This window comes from Stylophora pistillata, chromosome 13 (assembly GCF_964205215.1).
Source record: "Stylophora pistillata chromosome 13, jaStyPist1.2, whole genome shotgun sequence".
Taxonomy (NCBI): domain Eukaryota; kingdom Metazoa; phylum Cnidaria; class Anthozoa; order Scleractinia; family Pocilloporidae; genus Stylophora; species Stylophora pistillata.
In genome coordinates this window covers 3,560,268-3,576,310 of record NC_142531.1, presented here as the reverse complement: position 1 = coordinate 3,576,310, position 16,043 = coordinate 3,560,268, and the positions used below count along the sequence as shown (strand labels likewise).

Sequence of the window (16,043 nt, the reverse complement as noted above, 5' to 3'; positions counted from 1 at the left end):
TAACTATGTTAAGACTTACATTTACATTTTTACACTTAAATAGCGCAGACTTCTATGTGGATATATTCAGTCGCGCTTAACAGTATCGTAAGGTTGAGATCAGACGTCAGCATTTTTATCAGGCGCCTCTGGCAGCCGCTTCAGTCCATGCAGCGATCTCACCTTCCCACCCATCCCACCCTGGGGAGGACATCCACTACACAGTAATCTCGTGCATGGGAAATTTACGTCTCCTACCCCTAACCCTGCAGGAGACGGGACCTATGGCTTTACGTCTTACTCGAGAAGACGAAGCAATGTGAGTGAAGCGTCTTGCTTAAGGACACAACGTCATGCCCCTGCCAGGACTTGGGAGGAAGTAAGTTACAATCTCTTTATTTCTCTGTGTGTGTGTTGAGTGTTACAGAAAGGGAAAGACCAAGTATGTTCAAGTTAACAAATTGTAAGTAACTGGAAAACCCTCTTCAACAAGTGGCTAAGCTGGAAATTTCAGTTAGAGGTTTTACTCTAATTGATATTTGGATTATTAATTATTACAAATTAATTTATTTTGATTAACTACTTTCTGCAAAATTATGATAACTTTTGAACACCATGTAAAGATGAAAATTTTTTTCAAAGCATTATTATAACTATTTCTGCCAATGCCTGACAACTTGGAATGTAGATTGTCTGTTAAAGCTGAGGGTTTGTTTTTGTACATGTGTGTGTCTTTTTTTTCAGAAATCGATTTATATTGCAATCATTTCTAAACCTTTGAAACAAACTATGAAGTGATTTGCATATCTCAATTTTCTTGGAAAGAGAGTGGAGAAGGAGAGGAAGTGCATGGTGGACTGAGTTAAAATGAGATCATATCATGACCTTTAACAAATAAATTATCAGTGTTAGATAAACATGAAAATATTAATCGATAAAATGAAAATTTCCCAACACAGAGATTTTGCGTTTTCTGTTACTTATGGTCATTTATTCATCATGTTCATCAGCTGATTTGTTCAGTGATTACTATACTTACACCCTGCTATTCTGTAACCTTTTCTTTTTTTTTTTTCAGATGAAGTTCACCAACACTTAAATATCCCATCTTTACTCTTTTAAAATGAAACACATTTTGGTATCTACAATCCCAAATAAACTTTGACAGCACTTCCACCATCATCAGTGGAATGGTAATCAATATTAGGGTTGTACATATAGTGTGTAGATTAAAATTTACATGTTTCATTGCTCATATTTAAGCATTCGTAAGCTTGTGTACTGGACAAGGACTGAGAGAAGGTCAAATACTATAAGGAAAGTATCAAATTTATTCACTCCACCCATTTTTTTAGGCTTGGCTTTTCTCAATCAATTTTTTTTTTTACAATCTTTTGAATTGGAGAGATAATAAGACTGAATTTCTAAAATGCTCCTCCCATGACAGGCATGGAAAAATATATGCTTGTTTCAAAACAGAAGTAGCTCATATATCATTTCTGCATAATAAATCCAGAAGATATATTTACCTATGGAAAGTTATTTAAATATCAGGAGGGAAGGGATCCCAAAGACAATTGCATTTCCAGGATGGAGAAGGGTTTAACTAAAAAACTAGTGCTAGGTTGATATTGTTTGAAGAATTCCAACATTTTCTTAAAAATTATGATTCCTGCATGTCAGTGAATGGTGTTGGCTGCCCTTCCCCAATGAATTGAGTATGTCTGGCTTTTGCCACAAGTTTGCCATCTTTGTTTAAAAGTTCAGCAGCAGTGAAGGCCAGTGTACGACCCATCTTGATAACTTCTGTATTTATAATAACATCTTCTCCAACTGGAGCTGGCCTTAAGTAGCTGTGATGAATGAAAAAAGTCTTCATTGTTTGACATCAGAACAAGTGCAAAAAGGGTCAACAAGCAAACTAAGCTAAGATTTAGTACCTGATGCTCAAATCAACACTGGCAGCAACCTTGTGTGGGGGCAATGTAGTTATCACAATTGTAGTTAACATGTCAATCAAAGTCGCTGTCATTCCACCATGGAGGTTGCCCATTGGATTCTGATGACTTTCTTCAACTTTCATTTTGAAAGAAGCTTTTCCTTTTGACATTGACAGGAGCTCAATCTATCAAAGAGATAACTGCAATTTACTAGAGTAATATAAAAACTTTTAAAGCACTTGCATCAAAGTGAAGAAAGTGAGGAGTCTTGGAAGTGTCCCACTCACAAAACTGTTTGGAAGATCACATTTTACTGTAATAAATTAGACAGAGAGATGTACTGCAAGTTACAAGAATATAGAACAAGGAAAGAATTATTAAAATGCCTGTATCAAAACATTTTCTCTTTACAGAGGGGTCTTTGTGTGGCAAAAAAATCCACATCAGGTGCCTTACCCCTAACCCCCCCCCCCCCCCCAACCTCACTCTGGCTCCAAATAGACATAACTTGTATGATTTCTAGCAGAAATATTTTTATGTGCATAAATCTCTTAGATTTTTCGAAATGGTAACATTACAATATAGAAAATAGGCTCTGACTAAGTAGTTTGATGATTTGAAGAAAATCGCAGTAAAAACGTCATGCAAGAAAAAAATGTGGGGTAGGGGGTCAACAAACACTGAACAGTGTGTTACAACAAGTGCGTTTAAGTGCGGATACTGATTACACACCTAAAAAAACTCTTATATTTTGATTTACTATATAGTAACATGACAACATAGAAAACAGGCCTTGAGTAAGTAGTTTCGTTGATTTGTTAACAATTTATTGTACAAGGTCATGCTAGAAAAAAAATGGCTGCAACAAGTGCGCTTAAATAAGTGTAGAGACTGAACAGTCGTTAGGAAAAGAAAATGAAGCAAGATTTTCGCACAGACCCATACTTTATTACGCATGCAGTTTGATGGATAGGACAAAGCTGAATTGAAGAAAGGAATAGCAAAGCTATATTTAGATCACCCCTACGGTCTTGTTTTAGAATAGTATGGACCCCAGTATGGGGTTATACGAAAATCGTTGCCTACAGCGAAAAGTCCTTTTCTACCTTCCTGCCAACCCTGTCAAAGCCTTTAGTTGACCCATAACTCGCCAAAATTTGACGAATTATACTTTTCGCCGCATTTGCCGACATCTTGAAATCAAAGATAATGGTATGATTTAATAGTAATCAATATCTGAGCGACAAACTAAACCCCCATAAGCCCCTGCGATTGATACCTTTATCCCAGTCCATATTCGTTGGCCTCGGTCTCTTTCGTGTAAGTCTAGAATCGGAAGGTTCGATAATTTGAACAAAGAGCAGTGTGGAAGCTTTAGATCCATCTACCAGCCTCAGAAGAAGTAAGTGAACATTTCTTTTTATTTGTAAATGTGTTAAGTAGAACAGAAGCAGAAATACTGCGTGTATTTAGCGTAAGTATTATCGATCTTACGTGTACGCGTGTATTAAGTGTCGCTCGTTGAAATTTGGAAGGCTACACTAGATTAGGGTAATTTATCTATATAAAAGATATTTTTGATAAACGAAGTAAACAGTATTTGTCTGCGTTACGGTAGATGATTGCTACTTCTTTGAATATTTTTTACAGTGTAAAATGATTGTTAAATTGTTTATGTTACATGATTTAAGTTTCTGTTCCTCACAAATTGACTGCCATTTTTTCCTTTTTAGACACATTTTCAGTCTCTAGTTATTCTCAGAACTATTTTAGAGCTACAGTCACTGCTTAGTATTGCATTAATTCAACTTATACCCAAGACATTGAAATTTCAAGTGTTAAAGATGATATTTCAAGGGATGTGTACGTCATAAAAAATGGTATACACCATTATTGTTTCACCATTATTGTTTTCTCTTTGTAGCTATAACCCACCTTTTAGTTAGAACGTTGCTACTAACGTGGGAAAAAAATTTTTAGGCATAGTAAAAGAATCCTTTTTATCAGGGCACCCGTTGAGAAAAATTTTAGTGGGAACACTTTGAAAGTGAGCTATTCATGCATGCCAAATTTAGAAAGAAAAATCAACGCCCACAACAAGTCCTCCCTCGGCCTTACGCGAACCAATTTAAAACAAGATTTAGAAACCATACAGCTTCATTTAGACATGAGAACAAAAGGAACGCAACAGAGTTGAGCAAATATATCTGGTCCCTAAAGGATGCTGAAACGGAGCTTTCCATGACCTGGAAAATAATGGCTCGCGCCAGGCCGTACTCAAATACTACAAAGAGATGCAATCTTTGCATAACTGAAAAATTCTTCATCATATGCAGAACAGGGGCGGGCACCCTAAACAAAAGGAACGAACTGGCGAGTGCGTGCCGGCACTCAACTAAATACTTGTTAAGGCATGCTTAAACCACCATCTTAAAAAGGATCGTTAGTCAAACCAGTATCTTATGCACCTGACGAGAGAGGACTTTTTAACCCTTTCGAAACAGATTTGTAGTGCGAAGTTTTAATTTTTATTTTCTTATACAATTGTTTACAAAGTTTCATGATTGTAGAGCACTCTCCAATACGACGATAAGGTTTTTTTTTGTATATATATACATATATATACACATATATATATATGTCAAAAATAAAGGAAATTTACCATTTTGTTACATTTAACAGGGTTTCCCTAACAACTTCAGTCATTCAATGAGGATGTGGCCGAGAAGAAAATTTTGATATCCTTAAGCGTCTACTTCTCAGCAGTATCTGCCTTATAAATCAGTTAAAATTGCGGAGTAAATGACCCTTGTTTTTTCATATTTCTTCAAAGCGTAGCATTAAAGTTGACCTGAATGCTGCTGTGTTCTGTATTCACTCCCACTCCCCTTTCAAGTGTTGACTGCAGTGTTAGACTATTAAAAAGTTACTAATGCATTTTCTCTCCTTGTGTGCAGTCATGATCACAGACATCCAGCTCGCAGCCTTTGCAAACATCCTAGGAGTCTCCTTGTTTCTTCTTGTCGTCCTTTATCACTTTGTTGCGGTCAACAATCCCAAGAGGAAGGAAGAATAAGCAACTTGCTTGAGAACAACATGTAAGTTAGGGCATCTTTTGACAAATGTTAGCATCAGAACTGGCCACAGGGACACTCCCGGAGAGGTCACATGGAAAATGCACTTTGTTTCTCAATTGCCCAGTGAGGTTCAATATCCCGCCAAGACCTCATGTTGGTCGGTCTGGACAAATTTAACTTGTATAGTTCAAGTTCCTCCTTCAGTCCGTGGGAATCTTTTCCATCCTTCAGCAAGCTTGTTGTCTCTCTAACTATCCTTTCTAGTCGGATGTTTTCTACCCTTGGCAATATTTGTGGGTTATAATTTGTGACTGAACTTAAAATATATCCTACTTCCTCTAATACGTGCATAGTACACCTGAAAGTATTGGTAACTTACAGAGATAAACTAAGTCATTGTTTTTTCTTCCCCAGGTACAGAAATTTAAAAGTTCATATTCTTCTGTGTTTCAAGACAACAAGAACTAATGCTTAGAGATCGATAAAAAGAAATAAAAAATTTATAGGATTTTGGTATTATTGTGGATTCCAACTTACAAATACTTCTTTTTTGTAGTGCTGCAGTGAACACAATAAAAAAAAAAACTATGTTTGGGAATCAATGAATCTTTTTTTTATTTTGTAGTGACAGAGATAATGAAATAATATACATGGATACAAGGGAGGGTGAAATGACAATTCAAGACAGGGTTTGGAAGAATTCCAGCTTTCAGTCAGAAGATATTTTCTCATGGCAGAAAACTCTCTCTCAATGAAAAAACCACCATAAACTAGGCAATATTGCAGCAATGCCAAGCAATTGCAGCCAAATCTATTCATCCTTTCCACCTGACTTATTGATTTTTATCTACTGAAAGAGTTCCATCGTGTTCTCCATTTCAAGAATGAATTTGTGATCATTCCCTGGGATTTGGGACAACCCATTTGACCCCAAGATTGATATGCAGATTCTCAATACATTTCCAAAGGGAGTAACATGGAGAATTTGTTTAACAATCATGAGCTTCTTTGGTTGGTGATCATGTCTTTTTCTTGTGACCATAAAATGTGAGTCGGATGATGTGGCTTAATAAATTTTGTCCTAGACATCTCCTGAATAGAGTCTATAAAAACGGATAAATGCACTACGAGAAGCTAACTGATGATCCAGATTGACTCACTGACTGCTAACGTCGACCTCGTCTACTATCAAATCGCCAATATGATATGAAGATAGGACTTCATGTTCTCCTGGTACTCAGGAATAGCCGGTCTGGCAATTTTGAATGTGTTGGACTGGGAATGAGTAATGTGTTAGAGGAGGAGCTTGGGAACAAGAATTTGGCCATGTGCAAGAAATTTGTGACATGCGCATGGTGGATGGCGCATTTCGTGAAAATTTGAAATAAACGTATAATTTTCCTGGTGTGATTAGGAAAGCTCTTTCCCATAATATCCGGGCATAAAACACCTCTTTTGAAAGGTTAAGATCGAATTTTGCTGTTTCTGGTGCTGCTTGAAGATGACAGATGCGAACGCTTTGCTGGCTCTCAATCTGAAAAATACTTTATCATTTGAAACGAACATTCGGAAACAAGGTAAGGCTGGCTTCGGTTTCCACTGTAACTTGGTAGTTTTACAAAAGAAATAATTCTGCTCACATCAAAGTCCGTTGTCTTTCGTAGAGCACTCGAGACAGGAACTTTCTCACATCTAAAGTTAATTTATAAGGATTTTTTTGTATTATTGTTGCACATCCAGCGATTGCATGTTGTAGGATTACTTTAGCTTAAATTGAAGTTTCGTGACATGAGTATTCCTATTAAAGCAGGCCGACTTTCTTTATCAGAAGGAAATACAATTTGAGCTGAATTTTACTTAAATAAGCTGTCTAATTGTTGTGATGTGACGGTCCAAGCTCTAATCGATGTGGACCATATAGACTAATAAGTTTGAGTGTATCGACAATACGTCAGATGTTGCATGAAAAAGTAAACTATAATCGGTCTGGTGTTGGTGTGAAATTTTTCTGTCTTCTACATTATCATTGTCGAAATTTTCGATGTGTTTTATGCGTTAACTGAATTGAACCTTTGAGTTACAGGCAATGACAGTCATGTACTGTAGTCATGTTGCTGAGATAAGTACTGAAAAGGCTAGTATTTGATAATAAGGACTCTAGATTGGACTCCAGTAGAATTTTTCATCAGCGGTCAATGAATCATTCACTGAGGTGGTTAAAACTTTTGTTATAGCCTCCTAAAACAATACTCTCTAAGATAACCCTCACCGGAATGGTTTCAATAATATTCAGTGATTACTGACTTGATGCTTCCTTGTCCAAAATATTTTAAATTAATTAACTTCTTTAAAGTCATACAAAACATGATTTGCAGGTCAGGGCTGTCATTAAATTTTAAGGAGTGGCTTCGTTGAAGATATCCACAGCAGTGTAATTTATGACCAGGTGTAACATGACAGCAATCTACATCTTTACTGATAACATTAAGTGATCACAGCTGTTATTCATCATTGATATTAGGGATTATGGCCCTCATCAACAGCCCTGTCGGTAATACTGCCTGAGTTTATAATTAATTTAGTGGAGTTTTTATACCTTGAACAAAGATCTCTAGAGGACAGTTACTATTAATTCTTTCCTGGACTGTTATAGCTGAGAAGTATCTTGAGACAGTGGAAGGAAGTAGTGGTTACAATGTTCTACTACTGGGTATTGTGAATGACGGTAATGAGGATGAATTGATCAGAGTGGCTGCTGCAATCGCTTTCAAGAACAGTGTAAAGCGAAACTGGAGAATTGTAAGTCCTTTAGAAGTATTGGTGGTGAACTTTTTACTCTCTTCTTTTTAATGTCCAGTGTATCCCAAAAAACCTGAATGATGTTATGTCATCAAACTGCTAATTGAATAATGTTGCAGTACAGTCTGTAACAAGATTAGTGACTGATATAGAAGAGTGGACAGCAAATTAATGCACATCTTTGCATTAGAATGAATGCAAATTTAATACTGTGCGATACCAGTGCTTTCAATAAGACCCGGCACCTGGCGGGTATTCTGTTGTGAGTCACCAAGTATATTTCACCATGCTCAAGTCACGGTCACCACGCTCAAGTCGCTCTCCGGCAGGTGCTGTATCAAGGTAACCATCTATCTCAAGTCTTATTGAAAGCACTGGATACTTACAGTGTCTGCGATAAACTTTTGTGGGTATCAAATAGTAACTAAACACTTCGAGGTGATTATTCAGGGGATAAAGTATGAACATTTGTTTTATCAAATTTTCCCTTGTTAGATTCCTGACGAACCAAACAAGATTAATGATGCTGACAGGGAAACAAGTATGTGGCATCTCAGTAGTTCTGCTATTATTGATTGACCCACTTCTATAATGCCTGAGTTAACTTGCTTTTACTTGACTTGACTTGACTTGCCAAATAGTTTAGACCTGTTGATTTGGTCATTGGGACTGTCTGCAAAATGGTTATTACTTCTTGAAGTTTTCACAAAGACCAGTCATTTCTTCGCCCTGAAAGTCACAAAGTAGTCATTGCTTACAAGGTTGAGATGAGTACCTTACACTTTGCTTTAAGCACCCCCAGAAACGTATAGGCACCTTCCCTAAACTCATTTATTGCTCTTGAACAAAGTTATATGCTGGAATGATAAAACATATTGATGGCCTGTTTTACCGTGTTTTTTTTGTAGTCAAAAGAGAGATTGTTGAGTTGATGCTTAGAAGTCCTGAAAAGCTCCAGAAGCAGGTAGGGACTGATTTTAAAGCATCACATTATGGTTGCAGAATCTTCAGGCTTGGAGGGGTTGAGTGTTGTGCTATGAACTTCAGCGTCTGAGGCTTGAATCCCTGTGGAGGATTCAGATTTGTTTTTTAATTTTATTCATGTGTACAATTAAATTCAATTTGTGTGTTTCTTTCTTTATTCTCAGCTTAGTGATGCAGTCAGTGTGATTGGCAGAGAGGATTTCCCTCACAAGTGGACAAATTTATTACCGGTGGGTAATGACAAAGAGAAAATTCTATTGATACATTATTATTCAAGACTGAGTCACACAGCTGCTGCAGGATTGCAGGTCCTGCATGTATATTGTGAAGTAACTTATAGTGGAACTTTTTCTCTTGGAATTAATACTAGTCCCCTCCCCTCCTCTCCTTTGCATTTTTAAGGTCCTCCCCACAGTTTTAAGTGGTGGAAGTAGAGTGTTCTGTTCAGGCTCACAGCAAACTGACATTGGCTTGAAACTGGAGATTTCAACTACAGTGACTTTGGCTATTAGTGCTATTGTGCTACAACAGAAAACTGTGCTGATAAATGTAACATCAACTTAAAGACTGTAACTGAGCAGTTATTGTAAAAGTTTTGCAAGTCACTGATTGATACTTTTATTGGTATCTTTATGGATGGTATGAACTTCTTCATTTGATTCATTTGTAGGAGCTTGTGGCCAAATTCAAACAAGGTGATTTTCACCAAATCAATGGAGTTCTACAGACAGCTCATTCACTATTTAAAAGGTTTGATTCCTGTCCTTTATTTAATGAGTTAAATTATCGCTTTTATTATCATGATAATGGAACTGTTTAAGCCGAGGGTAGTTGAACTTTGTGTATGACACACTTTTGGGAAAATGGCTCAGTACAAGGCAGCCAACAAGAGACAAGTTTTGATGGAAGAAAATTGCAATAAAATGGTAATTTATGAAAATTTTTTCTCACTTAGATTATAGACCATAAAAACTAAGTTAGAAACAGTTATATCTTGCAGTCATCTTTCATCAGACAGTTGCCAAACATAGGTTGCTAAAATGGCAACTTGCGCCACAAATTGAGCCTAATTTTTTTTTAAATTATAACCAGGTATCGTCATGAATTCAAGTCCCAGGAACTGTGGACTGAGATCAAGTTTGTGTTGGAGAGGTTTGCAGAACCAATGACAAATCTCTTTGAGGTTAGTAATGGTGTCTTGCTTCATTTACAAGGTGGCTACTGTTACCGTAGGTGCTTTAAAGTCCCTATGATGCCTATTTTTTAGCATCAAATTATAAAAGTAGAACCATAAAGAAGGTGTCTGGTAAGATTTGTGGGTGATTCTGGTGCTTCTTTGTTATTTTACGAGATGACAAAAGTCCAAAATTGTGGCAAATTTGGGCTTCTGGTATCTCTTTGGCCAGGTTGAAGAGTACTGGTACCTAAATATTCGTGACATCATTGTAGTCAGTCCAAGTTTATCAAAGAAGCTAAGTGAGCTTGGAATCTATTGCTTATGATCTTTTAAGCAAAAAATACAATAGATAAAATGCCATTTCGAAGTGACCAATTTGAATGCAAGAAACAAGGAATGAATCCCATCTGAATAATTTGTTGTCTTTTCTTGCTTTAGTCTTAAGTACTGATTAGCAGTATTGAATTTATTGGGAATTGGTGTTATTATATATATATATATACATATACGTGATTGGTAAATTTTCTTTGATTACCATATTTACCCATGTATAATGTGCACTTTTTCTACAAAAATAACCATCAAGATTGTAGTGCGTTTTATACATGCATTCGATTGTTTGTCATGCATGTCCTAATTTGCATGTTGAAAACACAACAAAAAAAGTAACACATTTAAAGCTTTGATTAAATAAGTGATTTTCAATGAAAAGTTATAGGTGCATAGTAAGTTTTACTCTAAAATCAAGAGGAAAGACAAAAGTTGCTGAATATTTTCGCAAGTGGGGAAACAGCACGTGCACGTGGATCAGATTTCAAAGTGAATATGCCAGTTTGGCCGCGTGTGAAGAGATCTCATGTTACATGAATTTTTCAATGAGAAGCAAGAAGAAAGTGAGCGAGAAATATTTCAGGACAAAAGCTTTATTTAAAGCAGTTCTTGATTTGCCGTTATAAGTGAAAAACGTGTGAATTTCTTTTGTATACAAAGCGCACGCAGTGGAATTCATCATGGTTATATTGTTGTTTACTTGACTTTATGGCCAGAAAATTGCATAGCGTTAGTTTGAAAATTCTAAAATCTTCAATACTTTTTGGACATATTGTTGCTTACTCGTAATATTTACCGGGCCATGGAATTGTCAAATTAGCTAGGCCTCGCTTTAAGTCCTAAAGATTGATTTCAGTAATGTAAATAACTAAGTAGCAAAAGACATTGATGTTAATGATATAGTAAATTTCCTATTCTTGTTGTCTTAATAAATAATTGTATAAATATTTAACTTGTGTTTTTGCCGTGAAAAACAAGGGTGCGCATTATACAAGGGCTCATATTATACACGGATAAGTATGGTAGCCATGGGAGTAGTAATGGTACTGTATGACAAATCTGACAAGGCAAAGACAAGTGCCACTCATTTTTCATGTAAAGAAAAACAAAGAGGGCTAGTAATGGTGGCAGTCCATAAATAGTATTGCAAATCTAATGAGAACTTTCAATCAACCATCATTTTCAAATTTTTTAAGATACACATGTCAGATTAAAGCGTATTTTTGTTACTGCTTTCTCTAAAGACTCTGTAAGTTTGTTGTTTAAATCTTTTGTACGATTTAGCATGTGGCTCTGCCTCTGAGATCATGTGGTATTGTATGATGTGATTCTTTCTCCAGAACATTTCTCTGTATAGCCTTCTTCTTAAGGTGGCTGCACACAGTTTTCACGCGTGCTTTTGCTGATGTAATTCAGTGCACGTACAAGGATTGTAAAAAACAAACATGCCGTCAATAGAGCAGTCATTTTATTTACTCAACACGTATCCGCACTATCTGTGCTATTTTTCTCTATAGTTGGTGCAGCGTATTGAGGGCCTTAATCTTTTTTTACAAAGACATTTTAGAGTAGTTAACGGTGCAAAGAACCCAGCAATTCTCAGCCTTTTAGTTGTTACCAAAAGAACCCAGTTAAATGCAGCACATGTGTAATAAGTCAAAACACTGCGATTGAATGGAAAATTGCTTTCTCAGAAATATGCCTATTTCTTGAGAACCACTCTTTAGAATTTCACAAAATTTGGCATGAAAATACTTTAGGAAATAAGTAACTGGAGTATTGAAAAAAATTGATTTTTAACAAAGGAAATTCTAGATAATCGAGTGAACCTTCGTCAAGGGATTATTAAAGATCTCTCTGTTAAATTGTTAGCAAAATGGCGTTAACTTGTGGGTATCATTACAAGCTCTTTGCATGCAAATTATAAAGAAAATCTAATGACTAGATTTTCAACAACTAAACAAAATCGATTTTAAAGTCCTGTTTATATTTATTCATGTCACCATGGCAATGATAAATACGTCAGCTTAACTATCAAAAAAACAAAGTTTGTGTTGTTAACTTGCTTTCTGCCAGTTTTGGCGACCGAGAGATCAAGGGTTTTAGAGAAAATGGTGAAAGAAACACAGGTATCAAAACCTGTGTTCAGCCACCCTAAAGCATTTAATGTACCTGCACTGTTCATGCACCAAGAGATTGGAACCTAACACCCTATGAAATTTGGAAGTCTAACACCATCTTGAGTTTTAAAAGAGCACTTAAAGACATACTTGTGTACTAAATATATTAACAACAAACCATTATTTCTGTAGATTTGTATATATTGCTTTAGTTTCAATTTTTCTTTTTAATCATAGTGGATTTTAGCTATGTTTAAGTATCATATAATAGGATATGGTTGTAAATTTGTAAATATTTATTAATAATGTTTTTCATGTGATTGTAAAGTCCCTTGAGCAAATTAGTATAATATTATTATTACCTACGACCACTTATTCTAATGTTACCAGGAGTCTACTGAAATTAAAAAGAACTACCTCTGGACCAGATGGAATCCCGTACTGGTTTTGGAAAGAGTTTGTGTATGACCTCGCTCCTGTTGTTGCCCATATTTTCAACTGTTCTTTGGAAAACCACATTGTACCTGATCTTTGGAAGTTGGCCGACATAACTCCCTTGCCTAAAGAGCCCAACTTTTAAAACTGTACACAGTTGCGACTTATTTCGCTGACTAATGTAATAATGAGGGTTTTTGAACGTCTTGTATACAGACAAGAATTATCTCAATATATGAATAACTTCATTAGCTTCAACCAGTTTGCATACCGCAAAGGCCACAATACGACTATGGCCTTAATTAAGTGTCGATGTGCTTGGCTGAAATGGCTTGAGTCGTGTTTTGATTGTGTTAGAATTTTCTCTTTTGATTTCAGCAAAGCTTTTGATTTGGTCCCTCATGATATCCTCTGCTCTAAGTTGAAAACACTTGACATAAATCCATACGTGACCAATTGGATTATTAGTTTTTTACAGAACAGAAAACAAAGAGTTGTTGTTGATGCCATTGTTACGGTGTATTTAAATATCAATAGGGGTGTCCTTCAGGGGACAGTTTTAGGCCCTATACTATTTTCTATTATGGTCAACGATATTAAGGCCATTCTACCAAATCAGAATTTGCTTGTGAAATATGCTGATGATTTAACATTAAGTATTCCAGTAAAACGGCTCACAAATTAGTCATGGCGTGCAGACATGTTTTTGCAGTCGTGCTTCTATTGACTATTTTCAGCGTTTTACTTGGCCAATTTACTTCAATTACACCTGAATTCGATCGCTCTACAGTCAGACTCTTCATTGGGAAGGAAATATCTGCTCCACCTACGTTCAACTGTAAGTCAAAGCCTTCGAAATGCACACCTTGCGAATTGAATTTGAAGCTCCACGCGTTGTTGCGGTTCGTCAAGCTTGGCCAATTTTGTCTGTGTATTCTTCTATCTGGCGATATTGCCGTCAATCCAGGACCTAATAACCTTCAACCTCCTGTAGGCTTCAGAGGTTTATCAGTCTGCCACTGGAACATCCAACGACTGACTGACACCAAATTGGAAGAACTATCGCTAATGCTCACCTCGAACAACAACAGTGCTGCTAAACTCGACGTCTTAATTCTCACTGAGACGTTCGGATCAAGTAAAATTCCAGACAGCTATTACATGATACCCGGCTACACATTACACAGAAAAGATCGAATCGGGAAGAAAGGTGGCGGCATAATTGCGTATGTAAATGAGAAAGTTATGGCTTCACGTCGAAGAGATTTGGAACTTGATGATCTTGAAACTCTCTGGCTTCAAATTTGTCCTCATAAATCAAAGAGACCGATTTTGATATCTGGTGTTTACCGTCCACCTTCAGCCAACAAAGATTATAATGAGAGCTTGGGTAAAAATATTGAAAATGCCCATCTCCAAAACAATGAATTGATTATTCTGGGAGACTTCAATTTGGATTATATTGATTTCAACTGTTATTCAAAACATTGTCTCGCAAAGGCACTGAACAGTCTTGGATTAACGCAGATGGTAAATGGAGTAACAAGACCTGCCTCTGATGCATGCTTAGACCATATTTATTCTAGTCATCCTGCTAGAATTAGAGAAGTATCCATAGGTAAATCTGGACTTTCCGATCACCTTCCGGTCACCATCTTGAGGTGCTACAAAACCATGGATGCACAACGTAAACAACATTCCAAAATCAAATACAGAAATATCGACAAAATCAACAAAGAGTGCTTTCTGGGAGACCTAAGAGAAGCCCCTTGGGATATCTCCTTTGTTTTTCGAGATGCCGATGACATTGTTGAATCTTGGTACAAAATCTTTAATGACATTCTTGATAATCACGCACCTTTAAAGTCCAAGAGTGTGAAGAAAATCAATCAGCCGAAATGGTTCACTAATGATCTATACAATGAAATAAATAAACGTGATAATCTTCTAAAGAGGGCCAGGAGAACACAAAATGAGCAAGATTGGTCTGCTTTTAAACTGGTTAAAAACAAAGTGACGAGGAAACTAAGAAATGCAAAGGAACAGTACTTTAAAACTCAGTTCAGTAAAAATCAAAAATGTCCAAAGAAACTTTGGTCTTTAATTAAAGACCTATCTAAAGATACAAAGAATAACGACGACTCCGTCCCTATTGCTGACGAAAACAACAACTTGATAAAGGATGACCATTCAATCGCTGAACGCTTTAACCGCTTCTTCGTTGATGTATATAAACGTCTCATAAAGGCGGCACCTGTACTTCATTATGATGCTCTTCCTGGTCCACCAGACAAATCTAACAGTCAAATTGAGAATCTTATTCCGCAAATAACTCCTAGTGAGGTTAACGATTATCTTATAAGTATACCTACACACAAAGCCACGGGAATCGATGGGCTTGGTGCCAGAGTTCTAAGGATTGCAGCTCATGAAATATCATACTCCATAGCTAAAATTATAAATCACTGTATTGAAACTTGTACATTTCCCTCACAATGGAAAATAGCAAAGGTTAAACCTCTATTCAAGAATCAAGGAAACAAGCAAGATATTCAAAACTATCGTCCTATTAGTATTTTGCCTATTCTTTCTAAAGTCTTTGAAAGACACATCTTCAATGCTGTGAACACCTACTTAACAGAAAATTCACTTTTATACCGCTTCCAATCAGGGTTCCGTAAAAACCACTCCACGGATACTGCTTTGTTGTTTCTTCTGGACCAAGTCCTTCTTGACCTTGATAAGAACAATGTCAGCGGCTTAGTTTTTGTGAACTATAGCAAGGCATTCGACTTGATCAATCATGACATTCTCCTGGTAAAGTTAAGATCATATGGATTTCCAGATAATGTTGTAAAGCTATTGCAGAGCTATCTACTCAATCGCAAACAGTGTGTTACTGTAAATAACTTGACTTCGTCACAACTTATGCTAACCAATGGAGTTCCTCAAGGTAGCATATTAGGACCTCTACTGTTTTTAATTTTCGTCAATGATCTTCCCAAAGCTGTTGGATCGGACTCAACTATTCATGCTTACGCGGATGACACCACATTTAAAGCCAGCGCTAATATCGATAATGCACCTTTGGAATTGGAACGACGTCTTCAAGAATACATGGATAAATTAAGTAAATGGTCTAGCGAAAATGGGATGGTCCTAAACGCCGTTAAAACCAAAGCATTACTTATCACCGGAAAGA

The 16,043-nt window shown here is 36.5% G+C and overlaps 2 protein-coding genes and 1 long non-coding RNA gene across 3 annotated transcripts in view; 2 read left to right on the top strand and 1 right to left on the bottom strand.

Moving 5' to 3' along the window:
* Positions 1 to 200: 200 nt before the first annotated feature.
* On the top strand, positions 201 to 5,594 carry LOC148717309 (uncharacterized). Its single transcript, XR_015994492.1, has 4 exons — positions 201 to 358; positions 1,058 to 3,321; positions 4,877 to 5,017; positions 5,411 to 5,594. It is a non-coding gene; the product is annotated as an uncharacterized LOC148717309 (long non-coding RNA).
* On the bottom strand, positions 1,288 to 3,167 carry LOC111339092 (acyl-coenzyme A thioesterase 13). The gene is made up of 3 exons (XM_022945678.2): positions 3,026 to 3,167; positions 1,920 to 2,104; positions 1,288 to 1,832 (listed from the first exon to the last, which is right to left on the bottom strand). The coding sequence occupies exons 1-3, from the start codon at positions 3,110 to 3,112 to the stop codon at positions 1,643 to 1,645; spliced, it is 462 nt and encodes a 153-aa protein (XP_022801413.1). The 5' UTR covers positions 3,113 to 3,167; the 3' UTR covers positions 1,288 to 1,642.
* Positions 5,595 to 6,351: 757 nt separating the features above from the next.
* The window catches only part of LOC111339077 (exportin-2), a 30,904-nt gene continuing 21,212 nt past the window's right edge, over positions 6,352 to 16,043 (top strand). Inside the window, exons 1-7 of the mRNA XM_022945658.2 lie at positions 6,352 to 6,573; positions 7,650 to 7,795; positions 8,291 to 8,336; positions 8,704 to 8,759; positions 8,944 to 9,009; positions 9,450 to 9,529; positions 9,872 to 9,962. Coding sequence (XP_022801393.2) covers positions 6,498 to 6,573; positions 7,650 to 7,795; positions 8,291 to 8,336; positions 8,704 to 8,759; positions 8,944 to 9,009; positions 9,450 to 9,529; positions 9,872 to 9,962 — 561 coding nt within the window. The 5' untranslated portion in view covers positions 6,352 to 6,497. The remainder of the gene's footprint in view (positions 6,574 to 7,649; positions 7,796 to 8,290; positions 8,337 to 8,703; positions 8,760 to 8,943; positions 9,010 to 9,449; positions 9,530 to 9,871; positions 9,963 to 16,043) is intronic.

Bases quoted from the DNA above. Each gene is read 5' to 3' on its own strand.
- LOC111339092 (XM_022945678.2), bottom strand. From the start codon at position 3,112: ATGTCGGCAAATGCGGCGAAAAGTATAATTCGTCAAATTTTGGCGAGT. The intron at 2,105-3,025 runs GTAGAAAAGGAC...TCTCTTTGATAG, and splicing joins TTGACAGGGTTGGCAGGAAG to ATTGAGCTCCTGTCAATGTC. The intron at 1,833-1,919 runs GTACTAAATCTT...CATTCATCACAG, and splicing joins AGTGTTGATTTGAGCATCAG to CTACTTAAGGCCAGCTCCAG.